This window comes from Myxine glutinosa, chromosome 6 (genome assembly GCF_964187855.1).
Source record: "Myxine glutinosa chromosome 6, kmMyxGlut1.1, whole genome shotgun sequence".
In the NCBI taxonomy this organism is placed as follows: domain Eukaryota; kingdom Metazoa; phylum Chordata; class Myxini; order Myxiniformes; family Myxinidae; genus Myxine; species Myxine glutinosa.
The window spans coordinates 56,352,614-56,369,936 of record NC_136266.1 but is presented as its reverse complement, the minus strand read 5'-3'; the positions used below and the strand labels follow the sequence as shown (position 1 = coordinate 56,369,936).

The following is a 17,323-nucleotide window of genomic DNA, read 5'->3' as shown; positions in this document are numbered from 1 at the left end:
GGCCGGTTTCAATTACATTTTAATAACAAAAACTCTTCCTCCATCATCTTCCTTCTTCACTGATAATAATGCCGAGTCTCATTCAATTATATTTGTCATATTGATTAGATTCAGAAAACGCTTGCTATATTAAACACTTCTTCTTTCAACATTTCCATTTTATTCATATAAAAGTAATCTATATATATAAAACACAGTGTGTGTGTGTGTGTGTGTGTGTGTGTGTGTGTGTGTGTGTGTGTGTGTGTGTGTGTGTTGTGTGTGTGTGGTGTGTGTGTGTGTGTGTAATGTTACCGATAGACTCCTAAACGGAGAGGCTCACGTGCTTGATATTTGGCATAGACATGGCCATTGAGCCTGGAAGAACATGGACCGACCTAAAAAAAAATATTTCATAATATCTTTTTTACCATATTTTTACCTCAGCGCATTTCAGCGAGGAATATTATACACAGAATCTGAGCCGGTGGCAGAGCAGCGTACTGATTCGCTCAGAGCGATCACGTGATGTTCCAACTTTTTTTTTTTTTTTTTTTTTTTTTTGGTATACAAGATCGAGGCTCGTGAAAGAGCGAACATTAATCACACAGAAAGACAAACCGACACATAAAACATATAACATCGGGAGCGGTAGACAAGATGGGGAGAGAGGGGGAAGGACACAAACACAACATTTGAGAGCAGGGACCGAGAGACATGGAGACATCGAGAGATCTGAGAGAGGGCGAGGGCTTTGGGGGGGGGGGGGGGGGCATGGGAAGGGGGCGGTGGAGAGGTATAAAACATATGGACACTGCCAGGACTTCCAGGAAAGAAGTTGGAATTTCAAACAAGGTGGATCTGGGGTGAATTAGCGGGGGTAGAAAAGATCAAGGTTTTGGATGGGGGAAGATAAGAGATGGTGGTGAACAGCTGTTTTAAAGACCTGGAGGGAGGAGTGGGATTGAAGGGAGTGAGGGAGTTTGTTCCAGAGGCGGGAGAAAAGAGGAATGAAAAGAGTGAAGGTGAGCAGAGAGCCGAGATTTCGGCAGTTTAAACCATCAGAGGGTTGCTGGCAGATCTTGTGCGACCTGTAGGAATATTTGGGGGGACAGAGCACAGAGAGAGCTGGGGGTGCAAGGCTGGAGAGGAGTCGGTAGAAGACAGAAAGACCACCTACCTGCCTGCGGTGAGTGAGTGAAAGGCCCTCAGAGATAGCTTCATCGCGGGAGATTCCAATAATCTGAAAGCTTTGGTTTCAACAGCGTGAAGCCGAGCTAGGTGTGAGGCAGGAGCACCGGCCCATAGGGGAGAACAGTATTCCATTGAGCTGCGGATGAAAGCCTTGTATGTGGTGAGGAGCTCAGGTGTGCCGAGGAAGGGACTTCGCACGACGGAGGATGCCCAGTCCGGCAACTGGCTTTGGAGGCCAGCTTGGAAATGTGGTTTTCCCAAGAAAGATCATGGCAGATAGTGAGACCCAAAATCTTGAGCGACAGAACTTCTTGGAGAGGATTGTTGAGAAAGTAGATGGGAGGGTTGTCCAGTCGATCTTTTCGGAGAGACATAGTAAGAGTGTGAGATTTGTCAGGATTGAAAGACATGTTCCACTTGTTTGACCAGTCTGTGATTTTGTCCAGGTCTTCAGAAAGTGAGGAGGCAGCAGACTGCCGATCTGAGGGAAAAGGAATGGAGCGGCAGAGAGTGGAGTCATCAGCAAAGAGATAGAGAGGATTTTCGAGAGAGTCAGAGAGATCATTGATGAAGACCAGAAAAAGCACGGGGCCCAGAACACTGCCTTGGGGAACTCCAGCCTGAACAGGAAGAGGAGATGAGAGAAACCCATTCAGGGCCACACGTTGACGACGACTAGAGAGGAAGTCCGCCAGCCATGCGTGGAGATTTCCATGGATACCAAAGGAGGAGAGTTTGGTGACCCTTGCCGCCATAATCTCACAGTTACGCCTTCGCACGTAATTCAGAGCGAAAAGCGATTGCATTTTTTCACATTTCAGCGAGGAACATTGCCATTCACACCACATAGGTTTTTTTCTTCTTTCATCTTTAGATCCATATTTTTTGCCATAACATAGCGCATTATGGCTCGCTCGAGCTCGAGTTAGGCCAATCACCTGGGAGCATGAGGCCACGTTGGCCACGCCCACGACACGACGCAGAGTTGCAATCTTGACGAAGACTGACTGTGATAAAGGCAATGGGCCACCGAAGAAAAGAAATTTTGTCGCGTTCAACCTCCTCGCTGATCGGAGACTCCATGAAACCGATGAAGATACTTTTCACCATCGACAAGCCAATCAAGAACGTGTCTCTAGATTCAGACAGCAAGAGACAGAAGATGAGGGAACGGCACGTCTAAACGCTAATCAACAACGTCTGGCGAGGGCCAGACAGCGAGAGACAGAAGATGAGACAAACTGTATTTCAAACAAACTGTATTTCCCATCTACACGGCCATGTATTCCTATTAACGTTATGTAAAGTACATAAATTGTGTGGATTACATCATTTGTGGATGTGATCAATTGCCAGTAACCATCTATATCCCTCCCCTCCCCTTCCCTCCTCCCCCTACCCCTCCACCTCCCTTTCCCCCATACCACTCCCCCTCCCCCTCCCCCTTCCCCCCTACCCCTCCCCCTCCCTTTCCCCCCTACCCCTCCCCCTCCCTTTCCCCCCTACCCCTCCCCCTCCTTTTCCCCCTACCCCTCCCCCTCCTTTCCCCCCCTACCCCTCCCCCCCCTTCCCCCCTACCCCTCCCCCTCCCTTCCCCCTACCCCTCCCCCTCCCTTTCCCCCTACCCCTCCCCCTCCCTTTCCCCCCTACCCCTCCCCCTCCCTTTCCCCCCTACCCCTCCCCCTCCCTTTCCCCCCTACCCTTCCCCTTCCCTTTCCCCCTCCCTACCCTTCCCCCTTCCTCCTCCTCCTCTTCCCCCTCCCCTCCATTTCCCCCCTCCCCCTTCCCCTCCCCCCTCTTCTCCCCTCCCCCCTCTTCTCCCCTCCCCCCCATTCCCCTCCCCTTCCCCCTCCCCCTCCCTTCCCCCCTACCCCTCCCTTTCCCCCACACCCCTCCCCCTCACACCCCTTCCCCTCCCCTCCACCCTCCCCCCCCCTCCCCCTCCCCCTCCCCCTCCACCCTCCCCCACCCCTCCCCCTCCACCCTCCCCCCTCCCCTCCCCCCCACCCTCCCCCCACCCCTCCCCCCCCTCCCCCACCCTCCCCACCCCACCCACCCCCTCCCCACCCCACCCCCTCCCACCCCCACCCCCCTCCCCCCCACCCCCCCCTCCCCCCACCACACCCCACCCCCCACCCCTCCCCCACCTCCCCACACCCCCACCCCTCCCCACCTCTCCCCACCCCTCCCCCACCCTCCCCCACCCCCCACCCCCCCCCTCCCCACCCCCCACCCCCCCCCCCCCCCACCCCACCCCCTCCCCTCCCCCCCACCCTCCCCCCTCCCCCCACCCCACCCCTCCCCCACCCCCCCCCCACCCTCCCCCCCCCCTCCTCCCCCACCCCTCCCCCTCCTCTCCCCACCCCTCCCCCACCTCTCCCCACCCCTCCCCCTCCTCTCCCCACCCCTCCCCCCCACCTCCCCCACCCCTCCCCACCCCTCCCCCACCTCTCCCCACCCCCCACCCCACCCCACCCTCCCCACCCTCCCCACCCCTCCCCCTCCTCTCCCCACCTCACCCCACCCCTCCCCCTCCTCTCCCCACCCCTCCCCCTCCCCTCCCCCCACCCCTCCCCCTCCCCTCCCCCCACCCCTCCCCCTCCCCTCCCCTCCCCCATCCCTCCCCCCTCTTCTCCCCCTCCCCTCCCCCCTCTCTCCCCCTCCCCTCCCCCCTCTTCTCCCCCTCCCCTCCCCCCTCTTCTCCCCCACCCCTCCCCCTCCCCTCCCCCCCACCCCTCCCCCTCCCCTCCCCCCACCCCTCCCCCCTCCCCTCCCCCCTCTTCTCCCCCTCCCCTCCCCCCTCCCCTCCCCCCTCTTCTCCCCCTCCCCTCCCCCCTCTTCTCCCCCTCCCCTCCCCCCTCTTCTCCCCCTCCCCTCCCCCCTACCCCTCCCCCTCCCTTTCCCCCCTACCCCTCCCCCTCCCTTTCCCCCCTACCCCTCCCCCTCCTTTTCCCCCTACCCCTCCCCCTCCTTTTCCCCCCTACCCCTCCCCCTCCCTTTCCCCCCTACCCCTCCCCCTCCCTTTCCCCCCTACCCCTCCCCCTCCCTTTCCCCCCTACCCCTCCCCCTCCCTTTCCCCCCTACCCCTCCCCCTCCCTTTCCCCCCTACCCCTCCCCCTCCCTTTCCCCCCTTCCTTTCCCCTTCCTTTCCCCCCTACCCTTCCCCTTCCTCCTCCCTTCCTCCTTCCCCCTCCCCTCCCTTTCCCCCCTCCCCCTTCCCCCTCCCCCCTCTTCTCCCCTCCCCCCTCTTCTCCCTCCCCCCCATTCCCCTCCCCTTCCCCCTCCCCCTCCCTTCCCCCCTACCCCTCCCTTTCCCCCACACCCCTCCCCCTCACACCCCTTCCCCTCCCCCTCCACCCTCCCCCCTCCCCTTCCCCCTCCACCCTCCCCCCTCCCCTCCACCCTCCCCCTCCCCTTCCCCCTCCACCCTCCCCCCTCCCCTCCTCTCCCCACCCCTCCCCCTCCTCTCCCCACCCCTCCCCCTCCTCTCCCCACCCCTCCCCCTCCTCTCCCCACCCCTCCCCCTCCTCTCCCCACCTCTCCCCACCCCTCCCCCTCCTCTCCCCACATCTCCCCACCCCTCCCCCTCCTCTCCCCACCTCTCCCCACCCCTCCCCCTCCTCTCCCCACCTCTCCCCACCCCTCCCCCTCCTCTCCCCACCCCTCCCCCTCCCCTCCCCCCACCCCTCCCCCTCCCCTCCCCCCTCCCCTCCCCCCACCCCTCCCCCTCCCCTCCCCCCACCCCTCCCCCCTCCCCTCCCCCCTCTTCTCCCCCTCCCCTCCCCCTCTTCTCCCCCTCCCCTCCCCCCTCTTCTCCCCCTCCCCTCCCCCCTCTTCTCCCCCTCCCCTCCCCCCTCTTCTCCCCCTCCCCTCCCCTCTCTTCTCCCCCTCCCCTCCCCCCTCTTCTCCCCCTCCCCTCCCCCCTCTTCTCCCCCTCCCCTCCCCCCTCTTCTCCCCCTCCCCTCCCCCCTCTTCTCCCCCTCCCCTCCCCCCTCTTCTCCCCCTCCCCTCCCCCCTCTTCTCCCCCTCCCCTCCCCCCTCTTCTCCCCTCCCCCCCGTTCCCCTCCCCTCCCACGCCCGGCAATGCCGGGTACTTCTGCTAGTATCTATCTATAATTCCAGTAATCTCTGTACGTTTGTACGTCTGTTTGTCTGTGACCGCTGTTTCTCGACAACCACGGGTCCGATATACTTTTAACTTGCCAGGTATATTGCTGGGGACCCGAGGATGTGCCTTTTCAAGGTTTCATATTAATCGGACAATTACTTACCGAGCTATGTCCAAAAAACGATTCAACCAATCAGAGAGCAGCGAACTAGCGCGTGTGCCGAACGTGGCGGACACACTCTGCCTCGGATGGCACATTTGAGAGCGTATTCATTTATTTCACGTTTGCAAACTATGTTGGCGTTAAACTATGTTTTAAAACTAATAAAAACGATTTTGCGATTCATTCGCTTTCCTGCGCGTTTGTGCACGCGATGGCGATTTCTTTACCAAACTCCGGAAGCCGTTCGCTTTGGACCAAACCATTTCATGTAAATAGAGGGGGGGGATATAATTTTAGATATAGATATAGTACGGGCAATGCCCTAGTCTATCTATAATTCCAGTAATCTCTGTACGTCTGTACGTCTGTACGTTTGTTTGTCTGTGACCGCTGTTTCTCGACAACCACGGGTCCGATATACTTTTAACTTGCCAGGTATATTGCTGGGGACCCGAGGATGTGCCTTTTCAAGGTTTCATATTAATCGGACAATTACTTACCGAGCTATGTCCAAAAAACGATTCAACCAATCAGAGAGCAGCGAACGATCGCGTGTGCCGAACGTGGAGGACACACTCTGCCTCGGATGGCACATTTGACAGCGTATTCATTTATTTCACGTTTGCAAACTATGTTGGCGTTAAACTATGTTTTAAAACTAATAAAACCGAATTTGCGATTCATTCGCTTTCCTGCGCGTTTGTGCACGCGATGGCGATTTCTTTACCAAACTCCGGAAGCCGTTCGCTTTGGACCAAACCATTGCATGTAAATAGAGGGGGGGGATTGTCACCGTACTCGCAAGCCGTTCGCTTTGGACCAAACCATTTCATGTAAATAGAGGGGGGGGATATAATTTTAGATATAGATATAGTACGGGCAATGCCCTTTGTACGTTTGTACGTTTGTTTGTCTGTGACCGCTGTTTCTCGACAACCACGGGTCCGATATACTTTAAACTTGCCAGGTATATTGCTGGGGACCCGAGGATGTGCCTTTTCAAGGTTTGAAATTAATCGGACAAGTACTTACCGAGCTATGGCGATTTAGCCGTTCGCCGTTCGCTTTGGCGTTGCGAATGGACCAAACCATTGCATGTAAATAGAGGGGGGGGGTTCTGTGGTCGTTGCGAATGGACCAAACCATTCATGTAAATAGAGGGGGGGGTTCTGTGGTCGTTACTGCCACGTGGTTTCAAAGTTTTTTTTTGTTGTTGTTGTTTGCACGCATGTTTTTTTGCACCCACGTACGGGCACGCCCTAGGATGTTTACACACACACACACACACACCCCTACACAAATTTTTTTTTTTTTTTTTTTTGGCAAGGAACGGGCACCCACGTACGGGCACGTCCTAGCTTATATATAGTACGGGCATGCCCTAGTCTATCTATAATTCCAGTAATCTCTGTTTGTACGTTTGTTTGTCTGTGACCGCTGTTTCTCGACAACCACGGGTACGATATACTTTTAACTTGCCAGGTATATTGCTGGGGACCCGAGGATGTGCCTTTTCAAGGTTTCATATTAATCGGACAATTACTTACCGAGCTATGTCCAAAAAACGATTCAACCAATCAGAGAGCAGCGAACTATCGCGTGTGCCGAACGTGGCGGACACACTCTGCCTCGGATGGCACATTTGAGAGCGTATTCATTTATTTCACGTTTGCAAACTATGTTGGCGTTAAACTATGTTTTAAAACTAATAAAAACGAATTTGCGATTCATTCGCTTTCCTGCGCGTTTGTGCACGCGATGGCGATTTCTTTACCAAACTCCGGAAGCCGTTCGCTTTGGACCAAACCATTGCATGTAAATAGAGGGGGGGGGATTGTCACCGTACTCGCAAGCCGTTCGCTTTGGACCAAACCATTTCATGTAAATAGAAGGGGGGGGGATATAATTTTAAATATAGATATAGTACGGGCAATGCCCTAGTATTATAAAAGTAACATATTATAAAAATAGAAAAGTATGAAAGTATTCATATAAAAGTAATATATTTTATTCATATAAAAGTAAAGTAATATATTACCCTTTCAAACAGTATTTCTGATTATAGACCGCCGTTTAAAGCATACGTAAATCTATCTCGATAACATTGGTATCCCCGTCAGCGAAGTGACGGATGTTATCTTCTAGTTATTTAATATAGACTAGCAAGGACCCGTGGAACATCCACGCAATGTAAAATATGACTTCAAGTCTTCAACTTTCCTCCCATCAAACCCTAAGTTATCAATTCCTCTCCCTCCCCCCCCCCCTCCTCCCTAACCCTAAGTTGTTAACATCCACCTCCCAACCCCAAGTCCTCAGCCTCCACCTCCCAACCCTAAGACGTCATTCCTCTCCTAGCCCCCCTCCTCCCACGAACCTCCCCCCTCCCCCTCCTCCCTAACCCTAAGTTGTTAACATCCACCTCCCAACCCCAAGTCCTCAGCCTCCACCTCCCAACCCTAAGACGTCATTCCTCTCCTAGCCCCCCTCTTCCCACGAACCTCCCCCCCCCCCACCCCACAATCCTCAACCTCCCACTCCCAACTCTGTCCCATCTTTGCTCCCTCCCCCCACCAAAATAAATCACCTTTCCCCTGACAACCCTAAAGCATCAACCCCCTCCCCATTTCAAGTCTCTAAACCTTGCCCCACCACAACTCAACTCCCTCCCTTCCTTCCCCATCCCCACCAAAAGCCCTCAAAACCCCACCCCACCACCCAAAAAAGGCCTCAAACTCCCAACCGAAAATCTGTCATCCCCTCCTCACCCTCATCCTGCTCATAAAATCAAACAGGCATTCGCACATTGCAACAGCAGCATATTTAAACGCTTTCCCCTCCCCTATCATGCTATCACCGACTTGGTGGTCAGTGGTGGCACCAATTTGGGTATCACTGCGCAGCAACAGCAGACAGCTGTGTCCACTTTGGACATCAAGGACAGTCGTCATCATACGGACGACCTGGCCAGTCTGCTGCGCCGATGTGCATCCGACTTCGTTGCATTTACGGCACCTGCAGCCAACGATGCTCAGGAATAGAGAGTGGGAGAGGGATAGCACACACCTCTATCACTTTAATAGCTTATCTGTGCAGGTTTTCCCCTTCATTGGCACCAGCTCATCTGCCTGCTCACCTGCTCACCACCTATTTTTACCTATACAGCCATCACACAATGCACAATGCACAATGCTTAGTGAGCATGCTAACGAAGGGAAGAGATTTGTCGAAAATGACGATGCATCATCAACAGTCACCGACTTAACAGAAACTGCAATCAAAACAGCTCCGACATGTCATGGGCTGTCACGATCACCTGTCCAACTCAAAATCCTAAGAGATATGTGGAAATCACGTGAAAGTGCAACACTCAAGTGACCATGAGACCCAAAACCAATTATCTTGTTCCTGATGCATAAATACATATCGTCAAATGTAAATAATGATGGATGTCGTGAGATTCCCAGAAAATGCTACATCGTTATTTGGGTGATGTATAGACAACAGACCACCGCCGCGGTCGCTGAGGCCTATCTTCACAAGGCCCGTGATGCATATTGGCTCAAAATCATTTTAACCGTTTTACACACGATGGCGACACAGTTTTACACCGAGAACAGGATTTTACACAAAATCCCTGGTGTTGGGCTAGCGGTTAGGGTGCCGGCTTAGGATCCAAGGATCCTGGGTTCGAATCCCGGTCGATCGCTGAATTAACGCCAGGGGGGTTGACTCAGCCTGTCATCCTTCCGAGGTCGGCTAATTGAGGACCAGCTCACTGGTAATTCCCTGTTTGTCGTTAAAGGCGACAAAAAGGGTTGGCGTCAGGAAGGGCATCCGGCCGTAAAACATTGCTTCAAAAAGGGGACCGAAAAACAACAACAACCACGGCTCCCGAAAAAGGCCAACCCCTGCTTTGCGGGGAAAAAATGGCCTCTAAAGGTGGTTATATATTTTACACAGGAGGGAAAATTTGTAGGGATGGCATGTGATTGTGAATATGACAGTTCTGAAGATGTCTTAGGCCTTACATAGTAGAAAGCACCTACATGGCAGCTGTACAATGTGTGAGGTTGAAATTGTGGGTGAAGTTAGGCGAACTGTCTGACTAATGGGTGTAACGGAATATTACACACAGATGAAGAAACTGCTGAACAAGCGTATTGTCCTGTCAGCCCGATGAATAGCTGTAACGGTCCTTCATTCCGAGGTGCGTAGCCGAAACTGGCAGTTGGTCCGTCACGCACAAGTCAGGGAACCAAAGCGCTTACTTTAGATGGAAGCCACACGGGTTTATTCTCGAACCCACAGAACAAATAAACACACGCGACACAACAAATGAAAGTACCACGATAATGATTTAATAAAAGTAAATGTAATGTTTGTAATGCGATAGAGGTGAAAATGAATGGTGAGGTAAAACTAAATTCTAATTTGAGACATCTCCACTCAGACACAAATACACAACAAGGGAATGATAAAATGAAAGAAATTGTTTTCTCTGGTCGGCCGACGGCACTCAGCTTGCCCAATGACATTGTTGAATGAAGTCAGTAGTGCAAAGTGGCATGAAGCCGCTCATGTGGGAAACGCGCCAGCAATGGGGCCGAGTCACTCTCCACACCCCCATGTACGTGAGGTAACTCGTGTGGGCGGTCCTCTTTTGGTCCCCACTCCGTCCGAAATGCCAAGAGCCCCACAAACCACCACTAACACCTCCTCCTCATGATCACAAAAGTTCCACTCCACTCTCTCTCAGCACCAGCGCACCGAGCCAGCACAAAAGCGACCGACCGAGAACAAAACACCAGATTGAGAGAGAGAGAGCATCTTCTTCTTCCTGCTTTCCCGATGACGTCACTCTGTCCAATGCCCGAGGTCCGTCAAATGACCCCATGGTATTGCTTGACCAATGATGAAGCTCGGGGCATGGCCTGCTGGTTTGGCTTTTCCACGCCCCCCCCGTACCATTCTGGGGCGTGGCCGTTTTGCCTTACTCGGTTGGTGGGGCGGGGCTTACTTGCCGAACCGCTCTGCCTGCTTGCAGGGGATGATTGCTGTTATTACGAGCGTGAATTTTTATGGCCGCCCTTGTTGTAATTGTAAAAACGTAGGGAAAACCACAGGAGGCAATCACAAACTGGAGGAAAACCTAACTTTAATCCCTACCTAATTAATATAGCTCCACCCCCCATGTGAAAACACAAACAATCTTGAGCTCCAGTTTCCCGACTTAATACATCGAGTTGTGTCCTACGCATCCACGGTCCATGCTCCACCTATACAATCCTGCCTCCACTATGGTATTCCATCCTCTACCCCCACAAACGTAACAGTTTTATTGCAAAAATGAGTAGATAATTAAGGATGTCACCAACAAGGGTAGATATTAAGAACAAACTAGAGGTTCCAGGGAACCTGAACTCAACTGGTCTATATCAATATGGTTAGAATATGCATCACAGAACCACAAACTATATAGTTTATATCTGCGTTTATATGTTTATATGTGCGTTTATATGTGTGTTTTCAAATATCTTTAAGTGGCAAAAGGCACAAGTTTCATCAAATTTGATCAGTATTTGTGACTTTTAGAGCTTGGACGTCGTCCAAACTGATGTTTATGGGTCAAGTCATGTCATAGGTCATGACGAGGTCATTTTTCGGACATCGTCAAAACCCGTAATATATGTGTTGAGGTTTGTTACATACTGTCTACACACCAAGTTTCAGCCTTCTAGCTACATTAGGAAGTACCAGATTGACAAAAAAGATTTTTCAATATGGCCACCCTGCCGTGCCCATTTTTGGGCGTGCAACGCCCAAATGCAATCCCAAACTAGAACGGGCACTCGGTAGAGCGCATACCTTCGCCGCAGCTACTGTTCTGTACTTGGTAAAAATACGATTTTGACCTTTTCGTGACCTTGACCTTGCCCTTTGACCCGATTGCTCCCAAAATCTAATCAAATGTGTCCCGTATAATAACCAATCATCCCACCAAATTTCATGCAATTCGGTTGAATACTTTTTGAGTTATGCGAATAACATACACACACACACACAGACATACAAATAAATACACAGCGATCAAAACATAACCTTCCGCTTTTGCGAAGGTAACTAGTTTATGTCTTAAAGATGCTACAAGTTTCACCAAATTTAATCAATATTTGAGACTTTTAGAGCATAGACGTCGAATTGTTTACAGACGACAGACAGACAGACAGACAGATAGACGACAGGCGACAGACGGATTACGGACACTGGGTGTCGACAAAAACTCAGCTGGACATAGTCCAGTTGAGTTAAAAAAAAAAAGACTAAGATTTAAACATATGCATAGTACATTCACCCAACTCCAATTTGTTTGATTTGCATAGCTTCTTCTTCTTCTTCGCATACGCAGCACATTGCTGTCTATGGTTTTAGCTCATTGCAATTGCATGCAGCCCATGCAGTGCTCCATTTAGGTTTGGGTAAGAGTTTCTGGAAATTTTGCCAAGATACCAGCATTAACCCCTACCCCCCCCCCCCCCCCCCCTCCCTGCTCTTCGTCGAAAGACACCTTAGAATTTTAAAAGTCCACCAACTAATGCTAGTGGTTTAACATTCATCCGAGTGATGGTGCACTGTGCAATGCAACTCCCTCCCTGCAAAGCACCAATCCAACATTTTATCGGCGCGTCGGGAATCGAGTCCGCACTTGATGGCTCAACGGTAAGTTGAATGCCTCTTCACCATCCTGCAAGAACCTTTACATAATGACACTAGATTTGTAACAAACAATACATGTTGCTACTATATTTACATGAAAAAATCAACAACTGTGGTGCCAAGTTAATTTTTGGCCATCTCTTTCATGTTGGTTCTATTTCATCATTGTAGAGTTTATGATTCTAGAAGTAATAGTTGTACTGATAGAAATAGTAGTAGTAGTGCATCAAATAACATTATACTGGTTTGCTATTTCTCTCCCATCCATCTGTTCCGAAATCAATTCCCTCAAAGGCATGGGACGGGCATGTATGGTTCCTCCGAAACACCCCCGGCAACGAGACCAGCCTGAGGCTGCACAGAACTCACCAAAGACAAGCCCTCCATTGGCTCCTGCTTTCATCAGGCTAAAGCCAAACCAGCTCCCGGCTTCAGAACTGAAGCAGCCTGCAGCTGCATCACCTTCGAAACCTCTTCAAAATTTATTAAAGCACTCTAATTTGGAATCGGTTAGAAATACCTTGGCACCAGAGGTGTCAGCACCAGCTCCACCAATGAGCGTGACGGCTGAAGCAAACAACTCCGTAGTGTCAGCAGTTCAACCTTCTTTAATATTCAGCGACATGTGGGATACAACTGCCGTATCGGAGAGGATTCGGTGCCTGCACCTAACTGCTTTAAAGAGCTTTGCTGCCAAGTACCAAGCAATGTTTGAGGGGCAACGGCCTGTCTTGCCCAATGTCTGCTGGAAAGATTTTTCTTTGTTGTCCGAGACTCCTCTATGTTCTACCACCAGCGGAACATACTTCAAGGCCTCTTGCACAAAGGATATTCACAGACCTTACACCCTTAAGGTAGGCTTAACAACCAAACACTTATTTTTTAAAGGGTTCTAAAGGGTAATTCTAATGGGTTTTGTTCTTTCTTGGCTTTGCCTATTTCATATTAAAAATGCCAAACTGAACCGCTTCCTTTGGACACAGGTGAGATTTTTTAGTAAAGAATGGAGATGAGATAGTCTTTTGCAAGCTCATTGTAGAGTTTATGGACTGTACGATCTTAAAAAGATCATGTTACTTTATGAACTTTGACTAACCAATGTTCCTGTCTTCTAGTTTTGTCATAGCACCACTGATGGCAACCCTGCACCACCATCGCTAGACAACTCATCTCATTTCAACATCCAGCACGTGGCATCCTTTTTCCATGCCGATAGTTTGGCACACACAGAAGCGAACAGGCCAGCAGGAAAGCAAATAGCCCGACGCCTCGTACTCGCCTCTCCAGATGTGCCCACGCAGACACTTGCAGATTTCATTCGGACCACAAGCTCTTTTCATCGGGCACACCCCGATATTTACGAGAAACAGACCTGCATGCTGCTGCTGCAGCTCAGTTCTGCTGTGGAGCACAAGGTGCACAGTAGTTTAACCCAAGATAACCTGGACCCTGATGCTCTACTGCTCGCCATGCCAATGGGGCTTGTGTTTCAATCCCCTGCTTGTCAGGATCCTCCAGACTCAGCTTGTTTGCCCCGAATCCTCATAGAGGTAGGGCATGGCACCCCTCAAAGGGTGAGCAAAACAAAAGTGCCTGATGCACAAAATGGACCCGAATTCTGCATAGGGGTGCTGGTCTACCAATTACTGCACCTGTCCAACCCGTTTGCGGACAGCTCCTATGAAGATGTTGCAAACGACTTGCCACCCATTCCACGCCTCTCAATCTACTCTCCGGGCCTTGAGAAGCTTGCCAGGCTCCTACTTGCACCAACAGGCCATATACCAGCTTCAGAAGCCTGCACCGTGCTTCGCTGTCTACTGTGGGGTCCTCGTGATGAGATGTTACGCGTGTTATCGAGTCAAAGTGGTGTTGGCGGCAACAAGCAGTGTGCGGTGGCACTGCGCAACTGGCGGGACATCAAGTGTACGTTACTGCTCATGAAGCTCGCCGAAATGGCACTGGAGCCAGGGACTTCCGGCATAAGCCTCGAGGACTGGTTGTGCTTGCAGTACCTGACCACTTCCAGCACGGATGATATAAGCCGAGCGACGTTTCTGTTGCAGCAGGGTTAGCATCGTACATGATTTGTGTTGAAGCCACTTATCATTTCCGTGTCTCATCCAAACTTGATTCCTCTCAGGGACATTTGTCCTCCCAGAGATGTTTAGCGTCACTTATAGTCCCGTCATCAACATTATTTTATTATTATTATCCCACTAGCAGTTATCAACTTGCATGCAAGACTGTGCCATTGTTGTTGTCGATACAAATCCTGGTTAAAGTATTATTAATTATTTTTAAACTAAATGTTTCAGCAAAAAAGGAAGAAATGAGCACACATTAAAAATAAAAATTAATACAAATATTTAAATAATGGGGGTAAGATAATCACTTAGTGATAAGCAAGAACGTGCTTGTTTTTGAAAGCAGAGTATTATATGGCATGCACAATCAGATTCTGGAATTATTGTAGTTGGGGGGGGGGGGGGGGGGGGGGGAGTTGAAGGAGTGGCGGGAGAGAGGGATCCCATTGGTAACTATAACGGTGTTATCACTTTGGCACTAAGGGCCCTCGGTTTGTTATCGGGTACTTTGTGATAGTCTGCATACTTTAACGTAAAGCACAGAAAATCTAGACAATGATCTGCAATGAAAGAGACAATCAGTAATGTTGGTATGGCTGAAGGCCTTCACAGGCAAAAAACAACAAAAAAAAAACAACCATGCAGGGTATACACTGGAACCTGATACCAAAGGTTTCGTCGTCCAAACGATTTGTTCTCTGTGAACACCGACATTGTAAGGATATCATTTTGGGACAATGCTCGAGGAATATCGGAACAGGGTATTTATGGTACGGGATGCATCTGCGCATTTTCCAAGCCGTTCAAACTTCCTGGCACCTGCGTCTGTTTCATAATGTACAAGTCCACGTGTGCCATTCGCTTCAAGACTTCATTTTTAGAAGGTTTTCAGGCTCGTGCAATTACTACCTTGGTTCTGTCAAATGCTTTTGGCATTCTTTAACTGATAAAGTATTGAATTGTCTTTATTCTTAACAGTTTGCCTCATTGTTCATGTTCGGCTTCCAACTTGTATGTATATAGGATGTACAGGGAACACGTATGTTGAGCTGTGCCCACTGCATTTACTTTAAAAGGACTCCTCACCACTGCACACAGATGGCTCCGTTGGGCGATCCGATTCCAGTCCCGTACCTTGAAAATCTACCGAAAGCAAGCTCCATAATTGGATTTTCATCAGCTGAGGTCCCTGCTGAGAATGCGCTGAGAAAGGGAGCACGATGTAATTTCCATTGCTATTCCGGGAATATTGGATGCGAGTTACCATCTAATAGCCGGCGAGCTGTTGAGTGGTGCAGGTGTCTGTATCGTGCTGGGTGGTGGCTGGTTGCGCATCACTTTTTTTTCCCCGATACCATTTAAATCGGCACAAGTCAAATACTTTTATTAACCTATGGCCTCCATCCACCACGTACGAAACGGCATTTTCTTGTTTTAATATCTCCAAAGTTGGCCTTCAACCACCGTATTTAAAAATCCATTCAAATTCATGGTCTACCTGTTCACAATAGACTAACAATGGGGCTCCTGAATGTATTTATTTTATTTCGCTGTTTGGTTTGGAAACAGGTCTATCCCAGAGCGGTCTCACTATGATTGTGTTTGTTTCTCAGTCTCCCAGTGAGCGAGCTTTCATGTAGTTTGCATGTAAAGCAACTGGACTGGCCCAAGCTAGAACCCCTTCACACCCTCCGGAGGAGTGTGCCCATTTCCCTTCAAGAAGCATCCAAGTAAGGTGTTGGTGACAAATGTTTCCAAAGTAAAATTTATTGCTTTACTGTTCATATATACGATTGATTCGTTTCCATTGGTCTGCTTTGCACTTCCGTTTGAAAATGTTCAGTGTTATAATCGGTCGTCACAATTGCTCCACCACATATATCTGCTAAATGCTATGCTGGAGTGGCTTAATGAAGGACCTGTCTTATGTCTGAAAATTAAACTTGTGTCAGCCAAACTAGAAGGGGTTTTGCCTAATTTTGGAGGGGTTGAGGGTGGAGGGGCAGAGTTTGCACATTTCCTCCCAAAGAACATCAGCAGTGGTTAATCTTTACTTTTTCACAAGATTCAGCATAAACTGTCAATCAAACTAAGCTGAGGAGTCTGCTGGCAAGAGTTGGTGGACGTTAAAGACCGCACATCGTCTTTCAGGAATAGGCGAGCTAACCCCAGCTCTCTGAACAAATTATATTTGTACTCACTTACAGGAAGGGCAATGGAAATAAACATTGTGGAATCAATGCTCAGAGGCTGCCTTCAAACAGAATACCACAATTAGATTAGGTTCGAAGTTAGTCTGAAGATTGCACAGAAAAATGTGGGGCACAAGACGGGACGCATCGGCATAGAATGAAGAACGAGTCCAACAGCTGGTGAAGGTTAGTGTTCATCTGCCACGGTGGATCGAGTTATGATAACTGCCATGGGAAGCAAAGAGAAGCTGATGTTTTGGGTGTTAACCCTTCAGAGTAAGAAATAGAAAATAATTCAGCCAATCACTGCCATGATGTAATCAGGTTGACAATGTCATGAAGAATAGATGTCTGCAATATGAAGTTACATGTTCAACGGTTTTTGAAATATCACGTACACAAAAGTACATTGACGGATGATAGGTCGGTCGGACGGAGCTCCTCACTTTAGTGTCCGCAGTCTGATAAGACCGTCTGACAAGACCTCGAAGGGGCAGGGGACAAAAAGGGTCAATGCCTGACACGTCAGTTTGTCCTTGCTTCACATGGCAGTTTGCACACCTCAATTTAATCTATGGGATGAAATGAGCAATTCCATCAGAAGGTGGCATCGAGTCAACTTTGCATGACAGTTTTATATACACAATGCCTTAAAATTGTAGAATTCATCCATAAGACATGCAAAAGCACACAAAGATCATGCCCAGCTTCAGGATAAAAGCACGAGATGAACATTTGATTTTGTTCACCCATTAAAACAAATAATCTGTCAAATGCCTGCAAGAGCCCACAATATATCTATATATACATGCATGATATAGAAACCAGCTTTGTATGACGGTCTCCTGCAAGGTGATGCTTTGTTAGCCCATTTCTGCGGCCT

General features: G+C 49.9%; 1 protein-coding gene across 7 annotated transcripts in view; it reads left to right on the top strand.

Annotated features, from left to right (window-relative positions):
- Positions 1 to 16,211, top strand: part of LOC137429810 (uncharacterized) — a 118,575-nt gene extending 102,364 nt beyond the window's left edge. For all 7 annotated transcript variants that reach the window (XM_068120078.2, XM_078779879.1, XM_068120077.2 and 4 more), the window contains 2 exons: positions 12,456 to 13,015; positions 13,277 to 16,211. In XM_068120078.2, the coding sequence (XP_067976179.2) occupies positions 12,456 to 13,015; positions 13,277 to 14,236 (1,520 nt within the window). In that variant the 3' untranslated portion in view covers positions 14,237 to 16,211. The remainder of the gene's footprint in view (positions 1 to 12,455; positions 13,016 to 13,276) is intronic.
- Positions 16,212 to 17,323: the final 1,112 nt, after the last annotated feature.